General features: G+C 38.7%; 2 protein-coding genes across 4 annotated transcripts; one reads left to right on the top strand and one right to left on the bottom strand.

Annotated features, from left to right (window-relative positions):
• Positions 1 to 9,569: 9,569 nt before the first annotated feature.
• Positions 9,570 to 13,380, top strand: LOC127367756 (CCN family member 3-like). The gene is made up of 5 exons (XM_051407861.1): positions 9,570 to 9,787; positions 10,312 to 10,540; positions 10,651 to 10,905; positions 11,292 to 11,518; positions 11,720 to 13,380. The coding sequence occupies exons 1-5, from the start codon at positions 9,731 to 9,733 to the stop codon at positions 12,011 to 12,013; spliced, it is 1,062 nt and encodes a 353-aa protein (XP_051263821.1). The 5' UTR covers positions 9,570 to 9,730; the 3' UTR covers positions 12,014 to 13,380.
• A 3,049-nt stretch (positions 13,381 to 16,429) lies between these two features.
• Positions 16,430 to 22,936, bottom strand: LOC127367754 (E3 ubiquitin-protein ligase TRIM8-like). 3 transcript variants are annotated; one of them, XM_051407859.1, is made up of 3 exons: positions 22,830 to 22,936; positions 21,745 to 22,553; positions 16,430 to 17,297 (listed from the first exon to the last, which is right to left on the bottom strand). In XM_051407859.1, exons 2-3 carry the CDS (start codon positions 22,549 to 22,551, stop codon positions 16,908 to 16,910), a joined length of 1,197 nt encoding a protein of 398 aa, XP_051263819.1. In that variant the 5' UTR covers positions 22,552 to 22,553; positions 22,830 to 22,936; the 3' UTR covers positions 16,430 to 16,907. The 3 variants fall into 3 exon arrangements, with proteins under 3 accessions (XP_051263819.1, XP_051263820.1, XP_051263818.1); XM_051407860.1 differs by having other exon boundaries at positions 16,430 to 17,330; positions 21,778 to 22,553; XM_051407858.1 differs by lacking the exon at positions 16,430 to 17,297 and having other exon boundaries at positions 20,070 to 22,553.
• Positions 22,937 to 23,091: the final 155 nt, after the last annotated feature.

The raw sequence follows: 23,091 nt of genomic DNA, 5'->3' as shown, positions 1-23,091 counted from the left end.
TGTGTCTTAATATGTTTTTTAGTATTCAGTTTGCAATAATTCTGCAACAATTATTCAAACCAGGCTCTGGTTCATTGTTGAAAAATAAATAATAGATCACTTAGCTTACTAAGAAATTGAACAATGGATAAAACCAAACGAAGAAAATTCTTCCTTCTTTTAACAAATTAAGTTGTGCTGCCTTTGATGAATTGCATTTTACTAAGCACCTTGAAATATTGATGGAACAAAGGGAAAGAAAGATGTGTTTTACATTTGAACCTGGTAACAGTATTACACTGGACTCTGTAGTCACAAACATGTTGGTGTAATGTAAATTGCTGAAGGGAGAATGAATATATCAACACCTGACCTGAACAGACAATGTGTCTGTATCACTGTTTGCTGGAGGCCCTTTTAATATTAAGGTTAAACTACGTGTGTGTATGTGTGTGTGTGTGTAGAGAGAGAGAGAGAGAGAGAGAGAGAGAGAGAGAGAGACCCTCCCTCCCATACAGAGCATCATTTAAGGTCCTACTGTTTAATGCTGCCCTCTAGTGGTCAGGCTGAAGTGTTGCAGTTAATTAAATGTTTGATAAAAAATTAATAATACAGTAAGTACAATGACAGTAAAACAAACAAAAACACTTAAATTGAGTGGACTGCAGAACTATTTAAAGGCTGTTTTCTTGCAATTGTTGCTAACTTGATACAGGATGGCCAACAAAATGTTCCATGATACTAAAACGTTTCTGTATCAAGAACCACTTTTCTACTCGTCCGGAAAAAGAAAATATGTATGTTACCACGTCATTTGTATTGCCTAAGCACAGTAATTCCTTTAGTTAAACGGGTTACAGCCATTATGAAAGAATAGCTGTCTTGCTGCATGAAGCTGGTATCTGTCTGTGCTTAGTTAAATGAAAGTGTAGTAGTTACATTTATAAAGGCCATGGCACCAGGCTCCTCACAGGGGAGACGACTGACCCCCAGTACCTTTTTCATTCTTTTTCCTCCTTTTTCTTCTTTTCTTCTCCCGCTCCTGGCATTCTCACTAAGTAAACAACAAATAAGAAAGGTGCTGTAAATTGTAACCCTTAAAACTCTCCTTCTGCCCTTCTTTAAGGTTGCGTTTCTGTCCCTCTCCTAGGTGAAACCTAACATTCCCATCCCCAAAATGCCAGTGATAAATGCAGTTCACGGGACCTATTAGCTGAATTGTAAACATAATTCACAATGTATGGATCTTCCAGGTCACTGGTTGCCATGGTTTCAGCAGAGCATTTCAACAACCTTTACAACAGAAGGTCAGTCGGAGGAAAAATATACATTTTCACAGAAGAACTCGAAGAATTTGTGCCTGCAATTTCAAATACCTTTTACCCTAACTTAAGTAAATGTTTTATAGCTTCAAACAATAAATGTACAATATTACTTTTGTAATTCTGAAATCAATATTCAGATTTTAATTTAATTTTTTGGGATAAATGAGAAGGCAAATCATGCCTAAAGAAAACTTTTACACTTTACTCCAAGAAAGGGACAATAATTAAAGGGCCAAGTTTGCAAACAATGAATTTTTAACACCTACAATCATAAATTACAAGTACGTCACTTACAACGTACAAACACCTGTATTTATAACGGTCTTGGGTAAATAAAGTGAAACGTGTGGTCATTGTGTGGTTTATTAAGTGTGACGCAAGTCTCTTAACTTGCGTCACTTTCTATACAAATTGGACTGCTTCATGTGGTTGACAAACAATGCAGCTTCATTGCCCAAAACAAACCAGATAGCAGCAGTGGAATTTGTTCAAATGTGACACAGCAAATGACTTAATCCACCTGCAAGATGAAATACCATGTTTTTATGTAAAGATTCTGAAATTAGCTGTGACAACTAAGTATTTGAAAGAAGCATCAAGTTTATTTGAAACAAGCAATTAGCAACAACCCTTTAAAGAAGGTTATTCTATGAAAGTTAACAGGCAAAGTAAAATTTTGTGATAATCTTAACATAAACACCAGACTCCAAAGTTCAAGCTGTGATCTGATCCTCCTTCCAGGATGAAATATTTGTGTTTCATCTTGCCTGTCAGACCTCCCTGGGTTTGTTCTGTTTTTGGTGCTCTATGTGCACTGCTAAAAATAATATCTGTAAAAAAGGTGGCCATAAATTTGAATATCTGCGTTTATTTTCGTATTATATCTCCCCCGAGTGGCAGCCATGTGTTCAGTTCTTCAACCAAGAAGAAGTAAAAACAAACATCACTGTGGAACAGATGCAGTTTGTCCATGGCTGCAAACTGTGACAAACTGTGCACACTCAACACGGCGTCCTGTCAGAGAAGCTAAAAGGAGCCCGAGTGGTGATAAATGGGAGATTGTAATGTATTTGTTAGCCTGTGGCCACTTGCGCTAGTCACTGATAACTGTGTGAAAGATTGCATTCCTATATTTAATTCTGTTAGATGTTTCTATAGAATATTTCACTATCTCTCACGCACGCACATTCACATTCACACAGAATGTACATACCACACACACACACACACACACACACACACTCTCTCTCTCTCTTTGTGACAATGGCTAAAAAGAAAGAAACGCTCAAAAAGTCTAGTTACTTCACCAGAGTCGATGAGACAAAGTCTTTTGCATGTAGCGCAGAAACATGAGTGATCTAGCTCGAGTCCGTCATATACAGACGGAGAAATCCAGTTTCCGACTGCCTATAGCTCGTAGCTCATCTCTCGTTCCCCCATCCACCTCAGGTATGTTATGTATGCTATAGCATGGAATTAGGTAAATTATACATCGGTTAAGAATTGAAAGAATATGAAAAAATATGGGTGCGTTCATAAATCTGAACAGTCAGAGCATCATCCAAACTTCTGACCAGTAATTTAGTTTCAGAGTGCTTACAGCCTCTTCTGGACACTCAATCTGGACAATTGGAGAGGTCAAGTCAGATTTCTTACACATATAAATATCAGAATTAGTGTCAAAAATCTAAAATTGGCCGGGCTATGTTATAGAGACACTGTTTCTAAACAACCTCACAGCTCTTTTTCATGTTAATTTCTCTGCTAGCATATACACAGATAACCATAGATCTGCAATAAGTTATCACCAGATATAAAATCAGCTGATGAATCAGTCTAGCTCTTATATGACATTTCCTTCATTCTTTTAACTACATTATATTATAGGCAAACACTGAAAATGTTCAATGATGTTCATGATTCTCTAATAATTCCCATTCACTGCCTCCTCTTCTACCCAGGATGCCATCAGGACTCTCTGTCTGCTCTAACAGAACATAAAAGCTTTGACATCCTCTTGAAATGCATCCTGAGATTTTTCCATAGTAAAGTGTTTTATTAGTGGAAGCTCCATATTGTGTCCACCCACCGCCACCCACCATAAGACACATCTGCCTCGGTCCCGGTGTCTCAGCTCATGTATAGTGGCATACAGCAAATAAACCCCGAGTGAGAGATTTGCGGTGGCCTCCCAAGCTGTTAAACCCATGGCCTGACTGCCACTTGGCCTGCAAATTACAATTACGAAGAGCACTCAATTTCATCTGTGAATCGGTAGTGGAAGTAATGTAAACTGGTGACATGTGCATAGGATAAAGTGGTAAGGGTAATAGAGTATAAAGACAGGTTAAGGAGAAATAGACCTGGAAGTGAAAGGCAGTGAGATTTTGACAATGGCATACCACACGACCTCTTCCCTGTACCTACAGTGTTGTGGTCCTGACTAAATAATCCTATGTTGACAAGCAGCCACGTTTTGTAGGAACTTTCAACTCTCCCTGAACCCAACCAGAACCTGAGATGAACGCCCAGTCAAACACAACCTGTCTCCAAGCAATCCTAGCAGCAACATCTGCAATGCTTTAACTCACTGGTTGTATAGCCCATTAAGCTGACATTTCCATTTTGTGTCCAACAGCACGGACGGATCAACAGTGATTAAAATTCCTTTCAGTAAATGTCACATGTAGTGTAAGCCGGTAATAGTGCGCTATGGAGTTTGGTGCCTGAAGACTGGAAGCCAATGTTTAATGATCTGAAAAACAAAACAATCTTTGGACTAAAAGAAATGCTGTTTTAGCCATGTGGAATTATTCAAGTGACTTGTCTAGGTTTCCTTTGGAAGAGCACTGATCAAATACACTCAAATCCCTGGTGCTCAAACTCCTTGATTTACTTCTCATGTGACTCTGCAGCCCACACACTGCAGAGGATAGAGGAGCACTTAAAAACCCATCATGGAAACATGTTAATTAAATAATCTGTGGTATGCATAAAAACACATACCACAGAGACTGTTTACCCAAACTCAACTCTGTATGTTCAGTTTAATCATTTTGTGTTTAAACAGGGCTTCTGAGATGATATATATCGGTAATTACAGTCTGTACCTAAAATTACATCAGGGAATCCAGTCATTTTGCACTATACTTCATATAGTTATGCCACAGTTATCAAACCAAAGAGTTTGAGGAAGATGATTAAATGACTTACAAATCTTATACACTGAATACTACCAAAAAAATGGCCTGTATCAAACTGATGTGATGTTAATAATACATTTCCCATTACACCTGCTAAAACATAAGTATGTCTGTTCCCTGACATGCAACTTTTAATTTAATTTTTTTTTTTTAATGGTATTGTCATCAAAGTCAGTTTAGTCAGTTATTACAGCGACCATGTGATCTCAGAGTGGTGCTGTTTGGCTGCAGAGAGCAACTGACTGACTGACCCTTTCCGAGCATGCGACCCACGTACCAAGGCTGAGTCCTCGCTAGGAATAGGAATCAAGAACCGGTTCCAAATTGTGCGATACATCAGAATCATATGCCTCCGAGCTTATCAATTCCTTTTAGTGATGCTGGCATGTTTTTCTGACAGTTGCGCATTGCAAATCGATGATATCAAACTCATGCATCTACGCTGCTGTAAACGAGTCGAGAGAAAGAAACAGAGCGTGGCTTCATTTCCCAAAGAAAGATGACAACAATGCTAGTTGTGATCTCTGTAAAATTATAATTTCAAGTAAGGGTGAAGACATCAGCAATATGCTGAAACATTTGTCTACACAATGGGCTTAACATTTCAGGAATGTCATGTATTTGACACTCTCGAGTGCCACTGCCTCCCAGCTGAGCAACACGTCTGTTACCGATGGGTAAATGTCCTATGTTATAACAACCTTAGCGCAGGCTATTTTTTTCTTTGACTAAGAAACCCTAAATGAAAATGAACGCTGTACAAATATTTTTATATTTCATCCATGTCAGATGATGACAGAAAATTGATCAGGAATCAATAAGGGAACTAATGAAGAATCTGAGAATTGATAATGTCATCAGTATCAATAAAATCCTATGAAATCCCTAGTCCTTGCTGCAGCAGCCCAGTTTCGTATGTAGCCGTTTGTCATCCCCTCTCTCTCCCCATTTCCTGTCTATCTTCAGCTACATTATAAAATGTAGCCAAAAAAGCCCAAAAAAACATAAACTAAAAATACAAAGACAACCTTAATATTTGCTCATAATGCACATCAACAGAATATAATGTTGTGTTTTCTAGCTGTGAACAGAACAAGATGGCATGAGGAAAGGGACAAAGAGGATGCTGAATCCTACTGTGCCACACAGACTGTTGACCACATATGTCGCTGTATGATTTGCAAAAGCATGAATGACATTGGACTGTCCGTGTAAACGAATCACGGTGAGCTCTCAGTGGTGGCATTGACTGTGTGGCCTGACCACTTGGCAAAAAGCTCGATGCCCTACAGCAGAGTCCAACACCAACAGCTAGCAGACAGACACTTAGTTTATTGTGTGATCTGTCTTTGTTTAGAGAAGACTGTGTCAAACCTCAATTTAAAGTGGTACTGAAACATTTCCTACCACTGGAGGATGAAGTGCATTTAGTGGGTAAACAAAAGATGAGTGTGATAAAAACACAAGGGTTAAAATCTCAGCAGCCACTGATTCGACCACAGACCCCCTCTGGACAAAAGGTAACAGACAGAAAAGCATTGAGACAATCGAGCAGGGAGAAAAAATACAGCACAGGCTAGCCAAGAAACACCCACTGCACATCCTGTGTCTACTGCCTTCTCCATCTTTCTCTGTTCGAGGCCAGGAGCCTGATTTCCTCTCATGCCTCCATCTCTGTCCCCCTGTCTGTCTTCTCCCATATGTTCCTCTCTCCTCTCTAGTGTAGAGAGGAAATATTTCACAGATACCATGAATGTGCGTATGCAGACTTCCCACCTCATTCCTTGGAGATATCGCACTTTTTGCCATACTGTGCCAAGCTGTCACACAGTAAATAAGCTAAGAGTTTTCCAATACGTATATTTGCATTTTAGGCCTTTCGCTAATGTTCACAATTTAATCGCTAACCTTCAGATCGGGTATTTTGTGGGAAATATAGAGGGGGAAAAAGGGAAAAAATTAAAAGAGCATTCATGTTCATGCCAGGCCTCAAGCAGAAGAAGGCTGAAGAAAGACAAGTAGAAAAGCATTGTTTTGAGGGATTACAATGAAATGTATTTAGAACAAAATAAAACACACACACACACACACACACACACACACACACACACAAGGGAAAGACTGAAACTGACTGAGGAGATAAACAATTCAAATGTTTTATGTTTCTTTCAGCCAATCAACAGACCTGTTTCAGGCAGTTGTCTAGCACGAGGAGTTGAAGCCAGCTGACCTGACAGAGATGCAGTGGAGCGTGGGAAATTTATTAAGGTTATCTAATTGTGAAAAGGTCAAAGTGGTGAGGGGAACAACACAATGTGGAAAAAAGGAAAAAGGAGAAGAAGACAGGACTTAAGGAACGATTCTGTGTAATCCTTTCTAAAAAATTAAAGCCCACTTGCAATTTTGATAACAGCATCTCAGTAGAGGTAGTCGGGGCTGATACCAGGATTGGTATTTGGGACAATCACAACTTTTTCATATCACTTGAATCCGTGTCAGCTATAAAACCCATTCCACATGTGATACGTAGCTTATTGTGGACACAGCAACTGTGAAAAATGCCAGTGGTAGAGCAGAAGAACAGAGGCAGCATCTTTTTTTAAAACGACACATAGTTGAAACGGAAACGGAGCAGAAATCCACACAGAGTCTGCAAACACAACCATCCTGTGACGTTTGACATTCTTCAGCTTCCACTGGCAAAGTGAACAGCACTGAATCAAGATTGTGGCAGATTTATCCACCTCTCACTGGAATCAAAAGACATTTATAAAGCAGTCAATTAATTTTCTTTTTCTCTAACTATGTGAGGGAGCCTATAGATTCTCTGGATGGACCAGTCCAGACTAGAAGTATTTGACAGAGTTAGAGAGTTGGTAGGAATACACTGTAAATTGGAACCTGAATATAAATGTTATCCAAAACAGCTGGCTTGATGTTTCTAGGTTGCATATTTTAGATAGTTGACTTTTCTAAGAACAAGATATTACTATAGCAACAGACAGCAAATACTGTAATAAATAAAATTGTAGTAGTGGGTGTAACCAAATGGTACGTGTCAAGTATCAAGAGATGTTTAACAGTGAAGTCCTTAGTTTAGGTATCAGTGCAAATTTAAATTTGTGCTCTGGATTAACTCTAAACCCTGCACATCCTTTCTAAATCCCCTCAGGTGAACTGGACATTTTCTTGGGACTTTCTTTGGCATGTATGGCAGCCTCTTTTCTACCTGAGCAGCTGGTCTGATCAGTCTGAATGAGTGAAAACACCAGAGGGGGTGTGCAGGGACCTCAACAAGATTAACCTATTTAATCTCTTGAAAATTTTACCTCCAAAAATACAACAAAACCTGACATACTTTAAATACACTGAAACATAAACAACTAAGTGTTTAACCATGTAGTAGAAAGAATTATACAATCTTACAGTCTGATATTACACATAACAATACATTAGGGGAACACACAACTCCAGCTTCTCTAATGGCCAATTCATCTCTGCAATGTCTCTCAGTTAAACATAAAAGATGAGGCTGCCAAACCTCATCCTCAATACTGGTATCCTACACATTAATATCACAACCCTGCACTGTATATAACCTACTATAGGCAGTACGTGATACAGGAGGATTTAGCTGCAGGGGAACAATGACACAACTGACTTACAGATACTAAAATTATGTATTTTCCATTCAAATCCATCTGTCTGACACTCTTTCAAACCTGGATTGAAGTAACGTTATGTATTTGGCACCTGAGAATTTAATACAAACCACAAGCAAAGCATCTGAGCCAAACAAACATTTGCTGCTCCTCATTAATTAAAGGAACATTAAATATTAGCACAGAAGCAAAGCTAGCCTCTTACCTTGGACCGGGTGTGTGCCGCTGTCCGTCATATTGAAGCGTCCACCATTAAACTCCAGGGCTATGGACCAAACTGGTCATGATAACGACTCGGCTCATATTATCATTATCATAGTTCACACTTTTAATGAAAAACGAGGCTCTTAAAGGTGAAAAAGGTCAGTTGAGTCCAACTGTTTGGGACTTCCAGGCTAACTTTAAGCTAGCAGTTAGCATTTGTCCGCTTTTAAATGAAGTGCCTCAGTAGATGTGCGGATTGTCTTCTGTCTTATTGTTGTTTCTTTATGTTTCTTTATTTATTTTTTTTTCTTTTACAACAAATGTGTCCGTTATGTCGCCCATTTCCACCCAACTTGGATTTTGTTTGTGCATTCCTGGTCCTCTGAAGTCTGTATTACAACCGCAAGGTTAGCTGGCTAGTTGATGCTAAGAGTGGCTGCGAAAATAAAAGCATTATTATGAGGAAAATATTGTTTTAAAAAAGGCTCTGAACACACCTCTTAAGAATTCATTTGTATCATGTCTTTTTTTTTTTTTTTTTTTTTGTAATTCAAATAATGCAATTTTATCTTTTTTTTTTCTTTTTTTCCACCCCCAAATACATCCACATACCTCTGCTCAGGACAAACCATAACACATTTCTGACCAGATGTGTTGACCACAGTGTCAGCCTCCCACTGATCCAAGCTACTGATGAACCAAAGTTTCCACTGTGTGGCTATTTTAGGAACCAGAAACAATCCTACAGGGGATAACAGGGTTTTCCACTGTGACCTCCCAGGTGGGGTTCGGGGGGAGAAAGGTCAAAGGGTTGCCACCCACTGTCAGTGGGACCAAAGTGAGGGAACCCCCAGACTCCATGTAATAACATAAACATCTTGGACTGCAAAGGGAATCCCCAATATGGATACTTCAATAGGAAAAAAGTGAAGTTAATGATTAACTGATTAACGAATGTAGTTAAAAAGTATATCATTTACAGTAATTGATTATAAATTGGACACCATGTATATTTTTTTGCAGAATGTGGCTAAAACCTCTCTCTGTATGTTTATGGTACCATCTTTGACAGGATCTCACAATAAAATGTGACTCTCATCTTCCTCCAACACTCTGGGCGATCGCTCCAACATTCCTTCCTGTTTGTCGTCATGGTGCCAGCAGGACAGCTCTGCTATATAAGGCCCTCCTCTCCAGAGTCCTGAGCCAGAACGACAAAGAGATCACAACTTTCTGCTACACCACAGCCAGACAGGAGGGAAGATTCAACCCTGAACCAAAGGACTCAAATCAACTCCAATACAGACAACTTAACACTTTTTAGACTGCAGATATTTTTGATTCTGCTCTACTTAACATGAAGATGACGAATCTGTCAGAAAGAGCTCTTTTTGTCTTCTTCTTGACAACACAGGTAGGCATTACAACTGGCTTATGTTGTGTTTTATATTGTAACACCGGGTAGTCTAGGTACTCTTGATATAAAGAGTTTCAAGATAATGACAATATTTAAAAAAAAGTTCTCAGTGTGGAAGTTCTTAGATTATTTTTCAGCCAATCATTTTAAGATTAGAAGACATAAAGACAGTGTTACTTTGTAATTTTCACAGATGAAACCAATTTTAATCACACCTCACTATATTATACCCTAATTTGCTTTAATTGATTAAAAGAAAACAACTTTTTAACCCCCATAAGTTTGTCTTTGTTTGCTATTCTGCTAATGCCAGCTTTTTTTTTTACAAGATATGGAAAAATATATTTTTTAATTAATTCAAACAATGTTTGCCAGCAATTACAATGTTTGTGTTCTATGACCATTTTATTTTTGTCACTAAAAATGATTTTTCCCAGTTGTCAAGAACTAGTCGTGTTGATTGGTTTAAAGGGAAATAGACTTGTAAGACATGTAAAACACACATTTTCTCTCCTACTCAGGTGTTTACGCTAGCCTTGTTCCAGGTGTGTCCTCGGAGATGCCAATGCCCCAAGGAGCCCCCCATGTGTCTCCCCGGGGTTCCCCTAATCCTGGATGACTGCGCCTGCTGCTTGGTGTGTGCCGGTCAGAAAGGGCAAGCGTGCTCTGAAATGAACCCCTGTGACACACGTAAAGGGCTGCAGTGTGAATATGCGGCCGACGTCCACAGGAGGACTGGCATCTGTGCCGGTGAGTGCGCCACGACACACAACACTGTATGCTGGATGTGCAACATATGGTAAATTCTCTGTTAGTTCTAAGGTGTAAAAACTTGTCTGTACTTTATCTCTTTCCTCCAGCTCACGAGGGAGATGTGTGTGTTTTGGACGGTTCCGTCTATCAGAATGGCCAGACCTTCTTCCCTAGCTGTAAGTTCCAGTGTATGTGCCGTGATGGGCAAATAGCCTGTGTGCCGCGCTGCAACGTGGACGTGATGCTGCCTGGGCCGGACTGCCCCATGCCACGCAGGGTCCAGGTGCCTGGAGAGTGCTGCGAGAAGTGGGTGTGTGAGCCCCAGGCTGAGGCCAGTGCGCTGGGCGGCTTTGCCATGGCGGGTAAGTTGACTGGAAGTAGTGTGAGATGGGATGAAATACATTCCTCTTTGACGTTAGTATCACTACAGTGTCAGACGCAAAGTTGAAAGGTTATGTACATTTCTCTGACCTGATCAGGGAAAGGGAGCAGGAACCAAGGAAGGGTGGATAGGAGAGGATAGAGTAAAGAAAGGAGGAGGAAGCACAAAGGAAAGAGACAGTGTTGTCACTCCAGTCTGGAATGTGAAACAGAAATGTGATACATCAGTTTGCTGTCAGAATCAAGGATTATGTAGCCTATATATTTCTCAGTTTCAATTTAAACTTTTATTTATCTACTTATTTTTACTAGAGGATGTGGAGATTTCTTCCTTCATGCTAACTCCTCTGTCCATCTGTTCATTCAGCCTATCGCCAGGAGGAAACAGTGAGCTTTGACAGTTGGGACCCCAGCCTGAATTGCATTGAGCAGACCACAGAGTGGGGCGCCTGCTCTCAAACCTGCGGCATGGGGTTGTCCAGCAGGGTCACCAATAAGAACCGTCGGTGTGAGATGGTGAAGCAGAGCCGACTGTGTATGATCAGACCCTGTGACGACCAGCAGGACCAGACGCTGATACCGCTTTCACCAAAGGTGGTTTTTGTTTTCTTTAAACAATATGGATGCTATATTATGTATACGTTTCTGCATTTGCTTAGATACCAATAGCATGGGAATACATCAGCTACTCTGTATACGGTATAGAGCCAGCAGGATTTTCTTCATAAAAATCACATAGAATGGCAGAGATATAGTACACATTCATTTAATGAATGGCTCTTTCTCTCCCCACAGAGAGGCAGTAAGTGCCAGAGGATGGTGAGGAGTGACACAGCCGTCCACCTCTCCTACAAGAACTGCACCAGCGTCCAGGCCTATAAGCCTCGCTACTGCGGCTCCTGCACAGACAGCCGCTGCTGTACCCCTCACAGAACCAAGACTGCCGTGGTGGAGTTCCAGTGTGCCAAAGGCAAAATCACCAAGAGGCCAGTCATGGTAATCTTGACCTGTGCCTGCCACAACCACTGCCCCCGAGACAACGCTGTGTGGCAGCCGTCAGAGCTGGGATACAGCGGCATGAGGTTATAGAGTCACTCTGAGATCATAATGAGCTTATAATGAACAGTAAGTGAAGATTGTATCTCATGACTGTGTCTGTAAAACCAGGAATTCGGCGTTGCATTAACTCCAAAATTTTGAATAAAACAAGACTGTCCACAGTATACAGTAAAATAGTCATAAAACTGTACAATCTATAGGCGTATAACTTGCAACATATCCACAGTACAAATAAGATTATATCTGCTTATTATGGTCAGAATCCTTGTATTCATAAAATGAGAGTCTACTGAGGTTGAGATTGTCTCTCTCCTGGCGAGGGATTTAATTGGGTTACATCCTGTGGACAAATAAGTGTCATCTTCACTATATTTAAGTAGAATCAAAGCACTTAAACCTTGATTCTCCCCACTTGTGACGATCAGGTAGAGCATGCTGCCAACCATTCACAACAGACGTTGGACAGTTGTTTGTGGGTGCTCGTACATACTTGGAGGAGATTGTATGGTAACTTAAAACAGCCTCTATTCAAGAGGTCAATTAGTATGAAGGTGTGCAGTCACAGGGTTGTGCAGACATACAGGAGTATCATTGTTGCTTGAAGCCTTCCAACCAGACGGTTTGAGTGACAGTTAGGGATGTTAGGCTAATCAGGCATGATTAAGAGTATTTTAGAAGAACATGAAACCACAGCGTGTTGTGTTCAGCCTAAATGATGTACGTCGTCTTTCAGAATAAATAAAAACACCTACTGTACTATGACATTTTCACACCTTAATCTGAGAAAAAACTATGAGAAGAGTATTTAAATCTCATCAATTAAAAATAGAAAGAGTGACAATAGGAAATAAAGGATTATAGGTTGAGCTGTTACCTTTTTCTGGCACTGCCATGGCAATTTTTCAACTATGGGACACATATTTGAAATAACTGGACTGTGTACTTTGACCTGGTCCGAACCAAAGGCTCAACGTATGAAAGAGAGCTCACTGTGGTGACTTAGTGTAATTTCTAACATCTGCCTGAAATCTTACCCCTGTTGTAAAATGGATAATGTCTACGTTCCCATCAATACATGCAAATGTATGGGGTTTTTCAGGTTTAAGAGGGATATTATTTTTGTTTTGTTTCGTTTTTTTGTTTATGGTAGTGCACATAAACAACAGCTATTTTTATAATGACAAAAGTTTTGTAAATACTTGCTGTATAGCTTGTTTCACTGAGTGTGTATGAAATACACAGCTTTAATCGGTAACAATGTAAACGTGGATTGTATATATTGGTATGTGGTATCGTTTTGCTAACTACTTGAATTATACTTCACTCTGCTTGTTCCTGTATCTGTCTGAATATAACTGCAAAACTCAACATTTGAAAATAAATTTGTATTTTTTGTACCAAGGTTTAAATCTCTTTATTATATCCAATACTAAATGCTTGTTTTCTTGATGCTGGTGGTGGGAAAAGAGCCTTAGGAAGTCATGTTACAGTCCAGGTACAATGAATTGTCTATAGAAGAGAAACTAAAGAATAAATGAGGAAGTAGTCTTCATGACTGTTGATGATGTTCAATAAACTTTGCAAAAAGCATGTGGTTTCTCGTTCAACCGGCTTCTCTGTCATTTGTGTGTGGCAAAGCATTGCCCTATATCACACTGTTATGTTATAAATGCTGTATTCATGTATGTGTTATGTAGATGTAGGTCAGTCTGTATGTCAAGTGTTACCTGATGTTAACAATATGGCTTCTTTACATTTATCACACATGGACACTTAACACCAAATATAAAATCGAAATAATAAGATCACAGCACCAGATATATTTATCAGAATAAAAATAAAATACAGATTTCCCTTCTAATCCCTTTCCCTAGAAATGAACACACACGTCATGAACGTTTTCACACATCTGTATTTGGGGTAGACCTCTCCCTCTGGATTCCCTTTTAACAGTCCAGGATGTTCATGTTATCATATGGGACCCAGGAGTTACCAAACTGTCCAGATCCCACTGACAGTGGGTGGTGACCCTTTGACCTCTCTCCCTGATCCTACCAGGAAGGTCACAGTGGAAAACCTTGTTATCCCCTGTAGGATTGCTATTGCTCCCTAAAATAGCTTCACAGTGGAAACTTTAGCACATCAGAAGTTTTGGATCAGTGGGGGTCCAACACTGTGGTCGACACATCTGGTTGCAGCTATGTTTTGGTGTCTGTTGAGCAGAGGTGTGTGGTAATGTTACATGTCGGTTATGTTTGTGGATCTAGGATCTGGAGCTCATTCTACTTTTGAATTCTCTTTACATGCAGTATGTTAAGATTTAAGAGTTTTCATTAGTGGCATACCCCATTAAATAGCAATGTTTGTCTGTATGTTTGTCGTCCTTTAGTCCAGACTGAAATATTAGTATATTAGTGTAAGTATTCAATGTAATTAAAATAAGTAAAACTATGTACAGACAGTAATGGTCTTCAGAAGATTAATCCTACCAACTTTGGTGATCCTGTGACTTGTCATGTACTGCCACCATGAGGTTGACCTTTTGTGGGTTTGAGTGAAATGTCTCAACTATAGGATAGATTGTCATTAAAACTGGTACAGACCATAGAGTGTATACAGACTTTCATGTCTCCCTTCAGGTTGAGGTGTAATAAAGTTAAATGCTTCAGTCTGCTAAACATGTTAGTATTCTCATTGTGGGTTAGCATGCTGATGTTAGCATTTAGTAGAAAGCACAGCTGTGCAGTGCAGACTCACAGTGTGTTCCAATGCTACATACTGTGTAGATTTATTATTGTTTCCCTCTGTGTTTGTATTTCAGTCTAAATATGAGGATCTCAATAAATCCTTAAATACTAATGCATCCAAGTGGCAAAGTAAACCTGATACTGAATCAAGATACATTTTGGTTTGTCTAATGCATTGTTCCTCTTTGCATTATTCTCATTATTCTCTTTGAGAGGAAAACAGGCCTTATGATGAGATTCACACAGTGCGAGTGTGCGTGTTGAGAACTGTTTACTCAACTGGTTAGCTGACAGTATCTCTTAGTGAGAGGCTGAATAGTTGATTACTTAACTGAATGACAAACTGAGTGCTGGACTGCCTGGATGAGTGGTTGACTGATGGAGCTATAAAATATTAGAACAGCTGAGCAAGCAGCAGTTCAAAGTTCCCGACTGAAGTGTTTTCAGTATTTTTTTTTTATTTTTGATGCCTCCCTGTTTGAGTTATGGGATGTTGCGTATGAGACAGAATCCTGTGCAGACCAGACCTGGCAGGTTTCTTCAGACATATTATAACACTTACTTTATCTATTGAACTACTGTGAAAGAATATTAAACCTGTTTTTTAGGTATAAGTGGAATTGTGAAATCATATCATTGCGGTTAGTGGTGGAACTACTATGAATAAAGTCTTGATTCAATGCTGCTCATAGCCTGCTTGTGTTTACTGATATATAGATATCTGACTGATAAAAGTGTAAAACATATTGTAATTATAATTGTGTAAATTCCTTAATTTAAGAAATAAGTGTAATGTAAAAACACAATCAATGTAGAGACATCTCCATTCATAGCAGCAGGTCTTGAGGTGTCCAGTATTTGCATCTTAAAGGACCAGTGTGTGTGTGTGTGTGTGTGTGTGTGTGTGTGTGTGTGTGTGTGTGTGTGTGTGTGTGTGTGTGTGTGTGTGTCTGTGTGTTTGTGTGTTTGTGTGTAGGATTTAGTGGCATCTAGTTGTGAAATTGCAGATTGCAACCAAAGGAAACCCCTTTACTCAACCAAGTGTGAAGGAGAACCTACAGTGGCTGCAAAACGCGTGACAGGAGTTATCTAGAGCGTTTCGTTTGTCTGGCTACTGTAGAAACATGATGGTGCATCATGGTAGAGGAGGACCCACTCCCTCTGTAGATCAAAATGGGTCATTCTAAGGTAACAAACAATTCTTATTTTGGTGATACACTGATAAAAACATACCTATGGATATTATATTCCATTTCTGCTAATAGATCCTCCTAAATGTTACACACTGGACCTTTAATTTCCCCCAAGTACCCTAAATACAGACACCAAGGTTATGGTATTATAAGGTATTATATGGTAAGCCTGTTAGTTCTGTCAGATAATTTAAAGCCCCCATTTTTTACTCAACTATATACCAATGGATCCTGTCATGAATGAGCTGAAGGGGGTCATGAGTGGTTGTTTATGGCAGTGCATCCAAGATAAAGCTCTTCTCTTATACTTAGGACAGTTTGTAACCTGATACATGTAATTATACAGTCTCCAGGCCATATCACATGTTCAGTATATAGTCAGACTACATAAAAACCTAAAATGCAGTAGTTCAGTGGCTAAAAGTAAATATTTCTTCTGTCTAAACTTTAAACTAAAATACTCAGATCTTGTACTTATATTATGTAAAAGTGACAATACCACAGAGTACAAATAAACAAATATAAGTTTATTATTTACACAAGTACAAAAGTATATCAAAATACACATGGAATAGAAACAGGCTTGACAAGAACCTCCAGTCAGATATTTCACAGAAACTGATCCTCAGGCAGGAAAGAGCTGGCTGTGGCCTTATCTAGATGAGTTTGGGACTGGAAGACTGCTTCTGCAAGTGCAGCCCCAACTTATTCAAGGCTATTGTTGAATTTATATGATCAATGTAATAACCAATAATAATACTAAAACACAGGTAAAAACAAAATAAACATACAACTTTATCTCAGACAAATATCAAAAACCCTTTACAGAGGAAGAAAGTAATCATTTACAGTTAAACTGGGCTTAAGTCTACAGTCTACAGATGTATTGGCTCTGTTTTCTAAAATATCCAGGACGTTGGCTTATCATGATAACATTTTACAGATTTGATCAGAATGGTTTCCAACTGTGTGATGATGTGATGTTTAATTTGAACATATCCAAATCAGAAAAATTAAAAATAATAATAATAATATATGTAGCTTTTGTTCAGAGCTGACTTCCTCTGTAGGTCTGTAGTAAAGGAAAATTCTCTCTTGGAATTTGCAGCCAGTAAAAGTGTAGATCATGGTCGCAGTGTCTGCATCACAGATGGACACCAATCCACTGTCATAGTCTACAAACACCATGACTCTCTCAGGTTTCCTTGATAAGAAGACGTTATCAGGGACATTATGTAGAGCTTTGCAGTTGGTGTTATTCTCCAATCTTATGATCCAGCTCCCATTCCTGGTGTTGGGTTTGAATGTCCTCTTTCGAAGAACCGACTCTCTAACTACTCCTAAATCCCAGCCGGTCCTCCCTTTGACCTCAACCTTATAGTAGAATCTCCCTTCAGAAAAGCCCAGGTCCCCAGGAAGAAAGAAATATCTATGGAATGGGTGTAGCCTTTCATTGTGAAAACACCATAAGTGGGGAGCCTGCATTAGAATAGACTCCACACCGCAGATGTTGAAGTTGTTGCCAAGGCAGCAGTCACATGGCACGTGTCCTGGTTTGATTGGCTGATTATTGTCAGCTATCGCACGATGTTTCTTGAAATTCTCTACAACCTCCCTGAATCCGGTGTTGACATGGAGTTTGAGCCCTTTGTTGAACTTCTCGTTGCACAGTGGACACTGACATTGCTCTTTGCCTTCCCAGTGCCTGGTGATACAGGCCTGGCAGAAGTTGTGTCCACATGGTATAGAAACAGGCTCAGTGAAAACATCGAGACAGATGGAGCACAAAAACGGATCCTCAGACAGGAAAGGGCTGGCTGTGGCCATATCTACAACGACAACAACAAAGAACATAGCAGAGTTCATTTTAGTAAAAAGATCAGAAAGTGACCGGCATGACTCTTGATGCTGTGAACTGAAGTTTCTAAAAAATAGGTAATAACTATTTACCAAATAAACATAATTAACAGAAGGCATACCTGGATCTGGATTAATGCATAAAAGGTGTTCATTATATGTAATACATTACGTAGTTATGGATATTCTACAATATCAGGACATTGGCTTATCAGGATAACATTTTATGTTTATCATATAAATAAAGTTGAACTTCACCTTCTTGAATGCGGATGCTGAGCTCTGCTGTCACCTCTACACAAACAAACTGAACTTCCTGCACAGCCACTGTGGTGACTTTCATTTCTCTGTAAATGATGCAATGATGCCTCCTCCCCTGATTCATATACCACCCATCTGCTCTCACAAAAAATCAACCCTTTAATTAACAGTTGTCAAACTAACTATGTCATGAAATTAATTGAGTTTGAGCACAGATTCTGATCATAAAGAACCCTTAATTACTACTTCTTGGTATCACCTTAGTTAGTTTTGTGTGTCACAGTGCAGTTAACTGCTTAAATTAATTAAGTGAATTAAACTAAAAAACTAAAAGGAAATCCATCTCTGAACCAAGTCAGCTTGTGTGAAAAGATTTGTAAAGTCTTAACTCTTAAAGGGTTAACTTGAAAGGGGTATTTGAGTGCGTCTGCCACTGAAATGAATCACTCAACAAATATTTTATCTTCTGCAAAACAGTTTAGCTTCTATGTTTACCTTCAAGATAGAAGTATGAATGTTTCTAACCTGCACTGTTTAACATTGTTAATATGATCACTTCATTTTTATTGTTGAACATGAGAGCTTACATACTTATTCAGCTAAAAAAAACATGAACATTTTCACTTGATGAATCAACAATGTTTGATTACTTTGGGTCATGCATTACCTAATAATGGATTATAAAGCTGAAGCTACCTATTGTATTTCAGCCGCTTCTTATTTTACTGCTGCCTGCATGCCCATGATTTCAGATCTTGGTGATTTTTAATTTCAACGTCAAATACCATTTAACCACTAATACACAACAGAAATGGAAAGTATTTCAAGAAGTCTAATGATGCCAGCAGTAGCTGTAACCAAGCTGCCAAACCAATGGAGGATGAGTGTGATATTTGCTCTGATGTGGAGCTCAAAGTCCTGAATACCAAATTCAGGACTTTGGCTTCTTACTGTGAGACTAGAGTCAAAAATGTCTAAAACATTGTGTGAGTATTGTTAATTATTCCTATGATTATGAGGGGTGAAAGATTGTAGTTGTAAATACTTCCACTAATACATTTTCATTAAAAAATTTATTTTATACTTTTGGATATAAAATTAGCCTTACTTTGCACACATTAGGTTTATGGCATTTAAAGCTGCTGAGGCATTATTGCATTAAGTGGGAAAGTATGGCACTGTTGTCAGTCAACCTGTCATTTGTCTGTCATTCCCTCTCTCTCCTGCAGTAGTCTCCAGTGTTTCCAACCATTCAACACCACCTGACTTCCACACCTATATCTATAAATACACCTGCCCCTTCTGATGTGCTGTTTGTCTTTATTCCATTTTTATACTTGCTAAACCTATATGTTTTACTGAGCAATATCTTATGTTTGCCTTATTCCCTTTTCCTGTAAATGCCTGCTGTCTAAAATCACCTTTAAATCTTGAAAGAACAAATAATATGGTGGTGCAGAACAGTGAAGCAAAAGATTTTTCTTTGTGTACTTAATGCGCAGGCCAGTGAAAGGTAATATGTGAGAAATGTTATTCAGTAACAGGGTAAACAAAAAGAGCAAGTAAGCAATACCCAATAAATCCTCCTAAATGTTACACACTGGACCTTTAATTTCCCCCCAATACCCCAAATAAAGACACCAAGGTTATGGTATTATAAGGTATTATATGGTAAGCCTGTTAGTTCTGTCAGATATTTTAAAGATTTTATTTTTTTACTTAACTATATACCCATGGACTTGATCCTATCATGAATGAGCTGAAGGGGGTCATGAGTGTTTGTAACAAGGTTCATGGCAGTGCATCCAAGATAAAGCTCTTCTCTTATACTTAGGACAGTTTGTAACCTGATATATGTAATTATACAGTCTCCAGGCCATATCACATTTTAAGTATATAGTCAGACTACATAAAAACCTAAAATGCAGTAGTTCAGTGGCTAAAAGTAAATATTTCTTCTGTCTAAACTTTAAACTAAAATACTCAGATCTTGTACTTATATTATGTAAAAGTGACCATACCACAGTGTACAAATAAACAAATATAAGTTTATTATTTACACAAGTGCAAAAGTATATCAAAATATACTTAAAGTACAAAATGTAAACGTACTTATTATGCAGAATGACCCATTTAACGACAATGTACTGTATACCATATTATTGAATTATAATTATTGATGCATTCAGGCGAGCATTGCTTTAATGTTGAAGCTGGTAACGGTAGTTTACTCTGAACTTTATATAGTCTGCTGGGTAGCTTGTGAATGTCCCCCCAAAGATCAATAAAGTTTTATCTTAATTTATAATATGACATCATAATTTATTTGGTAATATTTTGTATTATTAAACTAAAGCTGAAAAGTTATTAAAATTGTCAAATAATATACAATATTTAGAAGCAGTATAAAATAGCAGCAAAACCTCAAAAACTTCAAAATTATACCTACAGTATTTGAGTAAATTTAGTTACTTTCCACCACTGCCAAACTGACATGTTTTATCTCTTGAGTGTGGGTCACTGTTTGTATGACGGGTGAGTAGATTACTCCCTCTAGTGGTGTTTTTGAATAAAGCTTCTGTCACCATCTTTACTACAATTATCTTAAATGTATGTAACATAAACTCATCTAACTCCAACACTGTAGGTAGAGTAAACATTCTGATACCAGCTAGAAAGGTACATACACAGTGATACATAGAAAAGTAAAAACTTTATGTAGATTCATCTTTTATATCAAAGACTGAAAAAACAAAACAAGCATACAAAGTCATAATTACAACTTTTTGTTACACATAATTGAGAGACAAATAAATGGTAAATAGACTGCACTTCTATAGCACCTTTCTTGTCTTCCGACCACTCAAAGCACTTTATACCACATGCCACATTCACCCATTCACTTACATTCATAGAGTGATAGCAAAGGCTCATCACAAACAGAAACTGATCCTCAGGCAGGAAAGAGCTGGCTGTGGCCTTATCTAGATGAGTTTGGGACTGGAAGACTGCTTCTGCAAGTGCATCCCCAACTTATTCAGGGCTATTGTTGAATTTATATGATCAATGTAATAACCAATAATAATACTAAAACACAGGTAAAAACAAAATAAACATACAACTGTATCTCAGACAAATATCAAAAACCCTTTACAGAGGAAGAAAGTAATCATTTCCAGTTAAACTGAGCTTAAGTCTACAGTCTACAGATGTATTGGCTCTGTTTTCTAAAATATCCAGTACGTTGGCTTATCATGATAACATTTTACAGATTTGATCAGAATGGTTTCTAACTTAAAAGATGATGTGATGTTTAATTTGAATATATCCAAATCAGAAAAATTAAAAATAAGAATATTAATAAATTTAGCTTTTGTTCAGAGCTGACTTCCTCTGTGGGTCTGTAGTAAAGGAAAATTCTCTCTTGGAATTTGCAGCCAGTAAAAGTGTAGATCATGGTCGCAGTGTCTGCATCACAGATGGACACCAATCCACTGTCATAGTCTACAAACACCATGACTCTCTCAAGTTTCTTTGACAAGAAGAAGTTAAAAGGGACATTATGTAGAGCCTTGCAGTTGGTGTTATTCTCCAACCTCATGATCCAGCTCCCATTCCTGGTGTTGGGTGTGAATGTCCTCTTCCGAAGAACCGACTCTCTAACTACTCCTAAATCCCAGCCGGTCCTCCCTTTGACCTCAACCATATAGTAGAATCTCCCTTCAGAAAAGCCCAGGTACCCAGGAAGAAAGAAATATCTATGGAATGGGTGTAGCCCTTCAGTGTGAAAACACCATAAGTGAGGAAACTCCACACTGTATTCTACCTCTTCATCTACACCTTCCCTCTCAGTCTGCACTGAAACTTTTGGCTTCTTGCCCTTCTTACCACGCTTGGATTTGATTTCCTGTACTTCTGCTTTTTTCTTCTTCATCTGAGCCCTCTTGTCAACGTACGGCTCCTCTAAAGGGACTGTATCATGAGTGCTATGCTCTGTACACAGCACACAAACTCGTGTCAGGTCATTCCTGCAGAAGAGCTCTAAAATCCTGTTGTGTTTCTTGCATATTTTGTCCTCCAGGTTATGCACAGGATTAGTCAGTTTGTGTCTCTTTAATGCAGCAACTCTCTGATGAGGCTCTAGGTGTGTCTCACAGTAGGAAGTCAAACACACCAAACATGTTTTTGAGGCTTTGAACTTTTTGCCAAGGCAGCAGTCACATGGCACTTGTCCTGGTTTGATTGGCTGATTATTGTCAGCTATCACATGATGTTTCTTAAAATTCTCTACAACCTCCCTGAATCCGGTGTTGACACGAAGTTTGAGCCCTTTGTTGAACTTCTCATTGCACAGTGGACACTGACATTGCTCTTTGCCTTCCCAGTGCCTGGTGATACAGGCCTTGCAGAAGTTGTGTCCACATGGTATAGAAACAGGCTCGGTGAAAACATCGAGACAGATGGAGCACAAAAACTGATCCTCAGACAGGAAAGGGCTGGCTGTGGCCATATCTACAACGACAACAACAAAGAACATAGCAGAGTTCATTTTAGATTTCTGGTGGTAAAAAAGTTCAAAAAGTGACCGGCATGACTCTCTTGATGCTGTGAATTGAAGTTTCATAAAAATGCCTAATAAATAGGTAATAACTATTTACCAAATAACCATAATAACATAAGGCATACCTGGATCTGGATGAATGCATAAAAGCTGTTCATTATATGTAATACATTACATGTATTCTACAATACCAGAATATTTATCATATAAATATAGTTAAACTTCACCTTATTGAATGTGGATGCTGAGCTCTGCTGTCTCTCTTTGTATGCAAACAAACTGAACTTCCTGCACAGCCACTGTGGTAACTTTCATTTCTATGTAAATCATGCAGTGACGCCTACTCCCCTGATTCATACTCCACCCATCCACTCTTACAACACATTAACCCTTTAATTAACAGTTGTCAAACTAACTATGTCATGAAATTAAATGAGTTTGAGCACAGATTCTGATCATAAAGAACCCTTAATTACTACTTCCTAGTAT

This window comes from Dicentrarchus labrax, unplaced genomic scaffold (genome assembly GCF_905237075.1).
Source record: "Dicentrarchus labrax unplaced genomic scaffold, dlabrax2021, whole genome shotgun sequence".
Lineage (NCBI taxonomy): Eukaryota > Metazoa > Chordata > Actinopteri > Moronidae > Dicentrarchus > Dicentrarchus labrax.
This window is presented reverse-complemented; position numbering and strand designations above follow the sequence as displayed.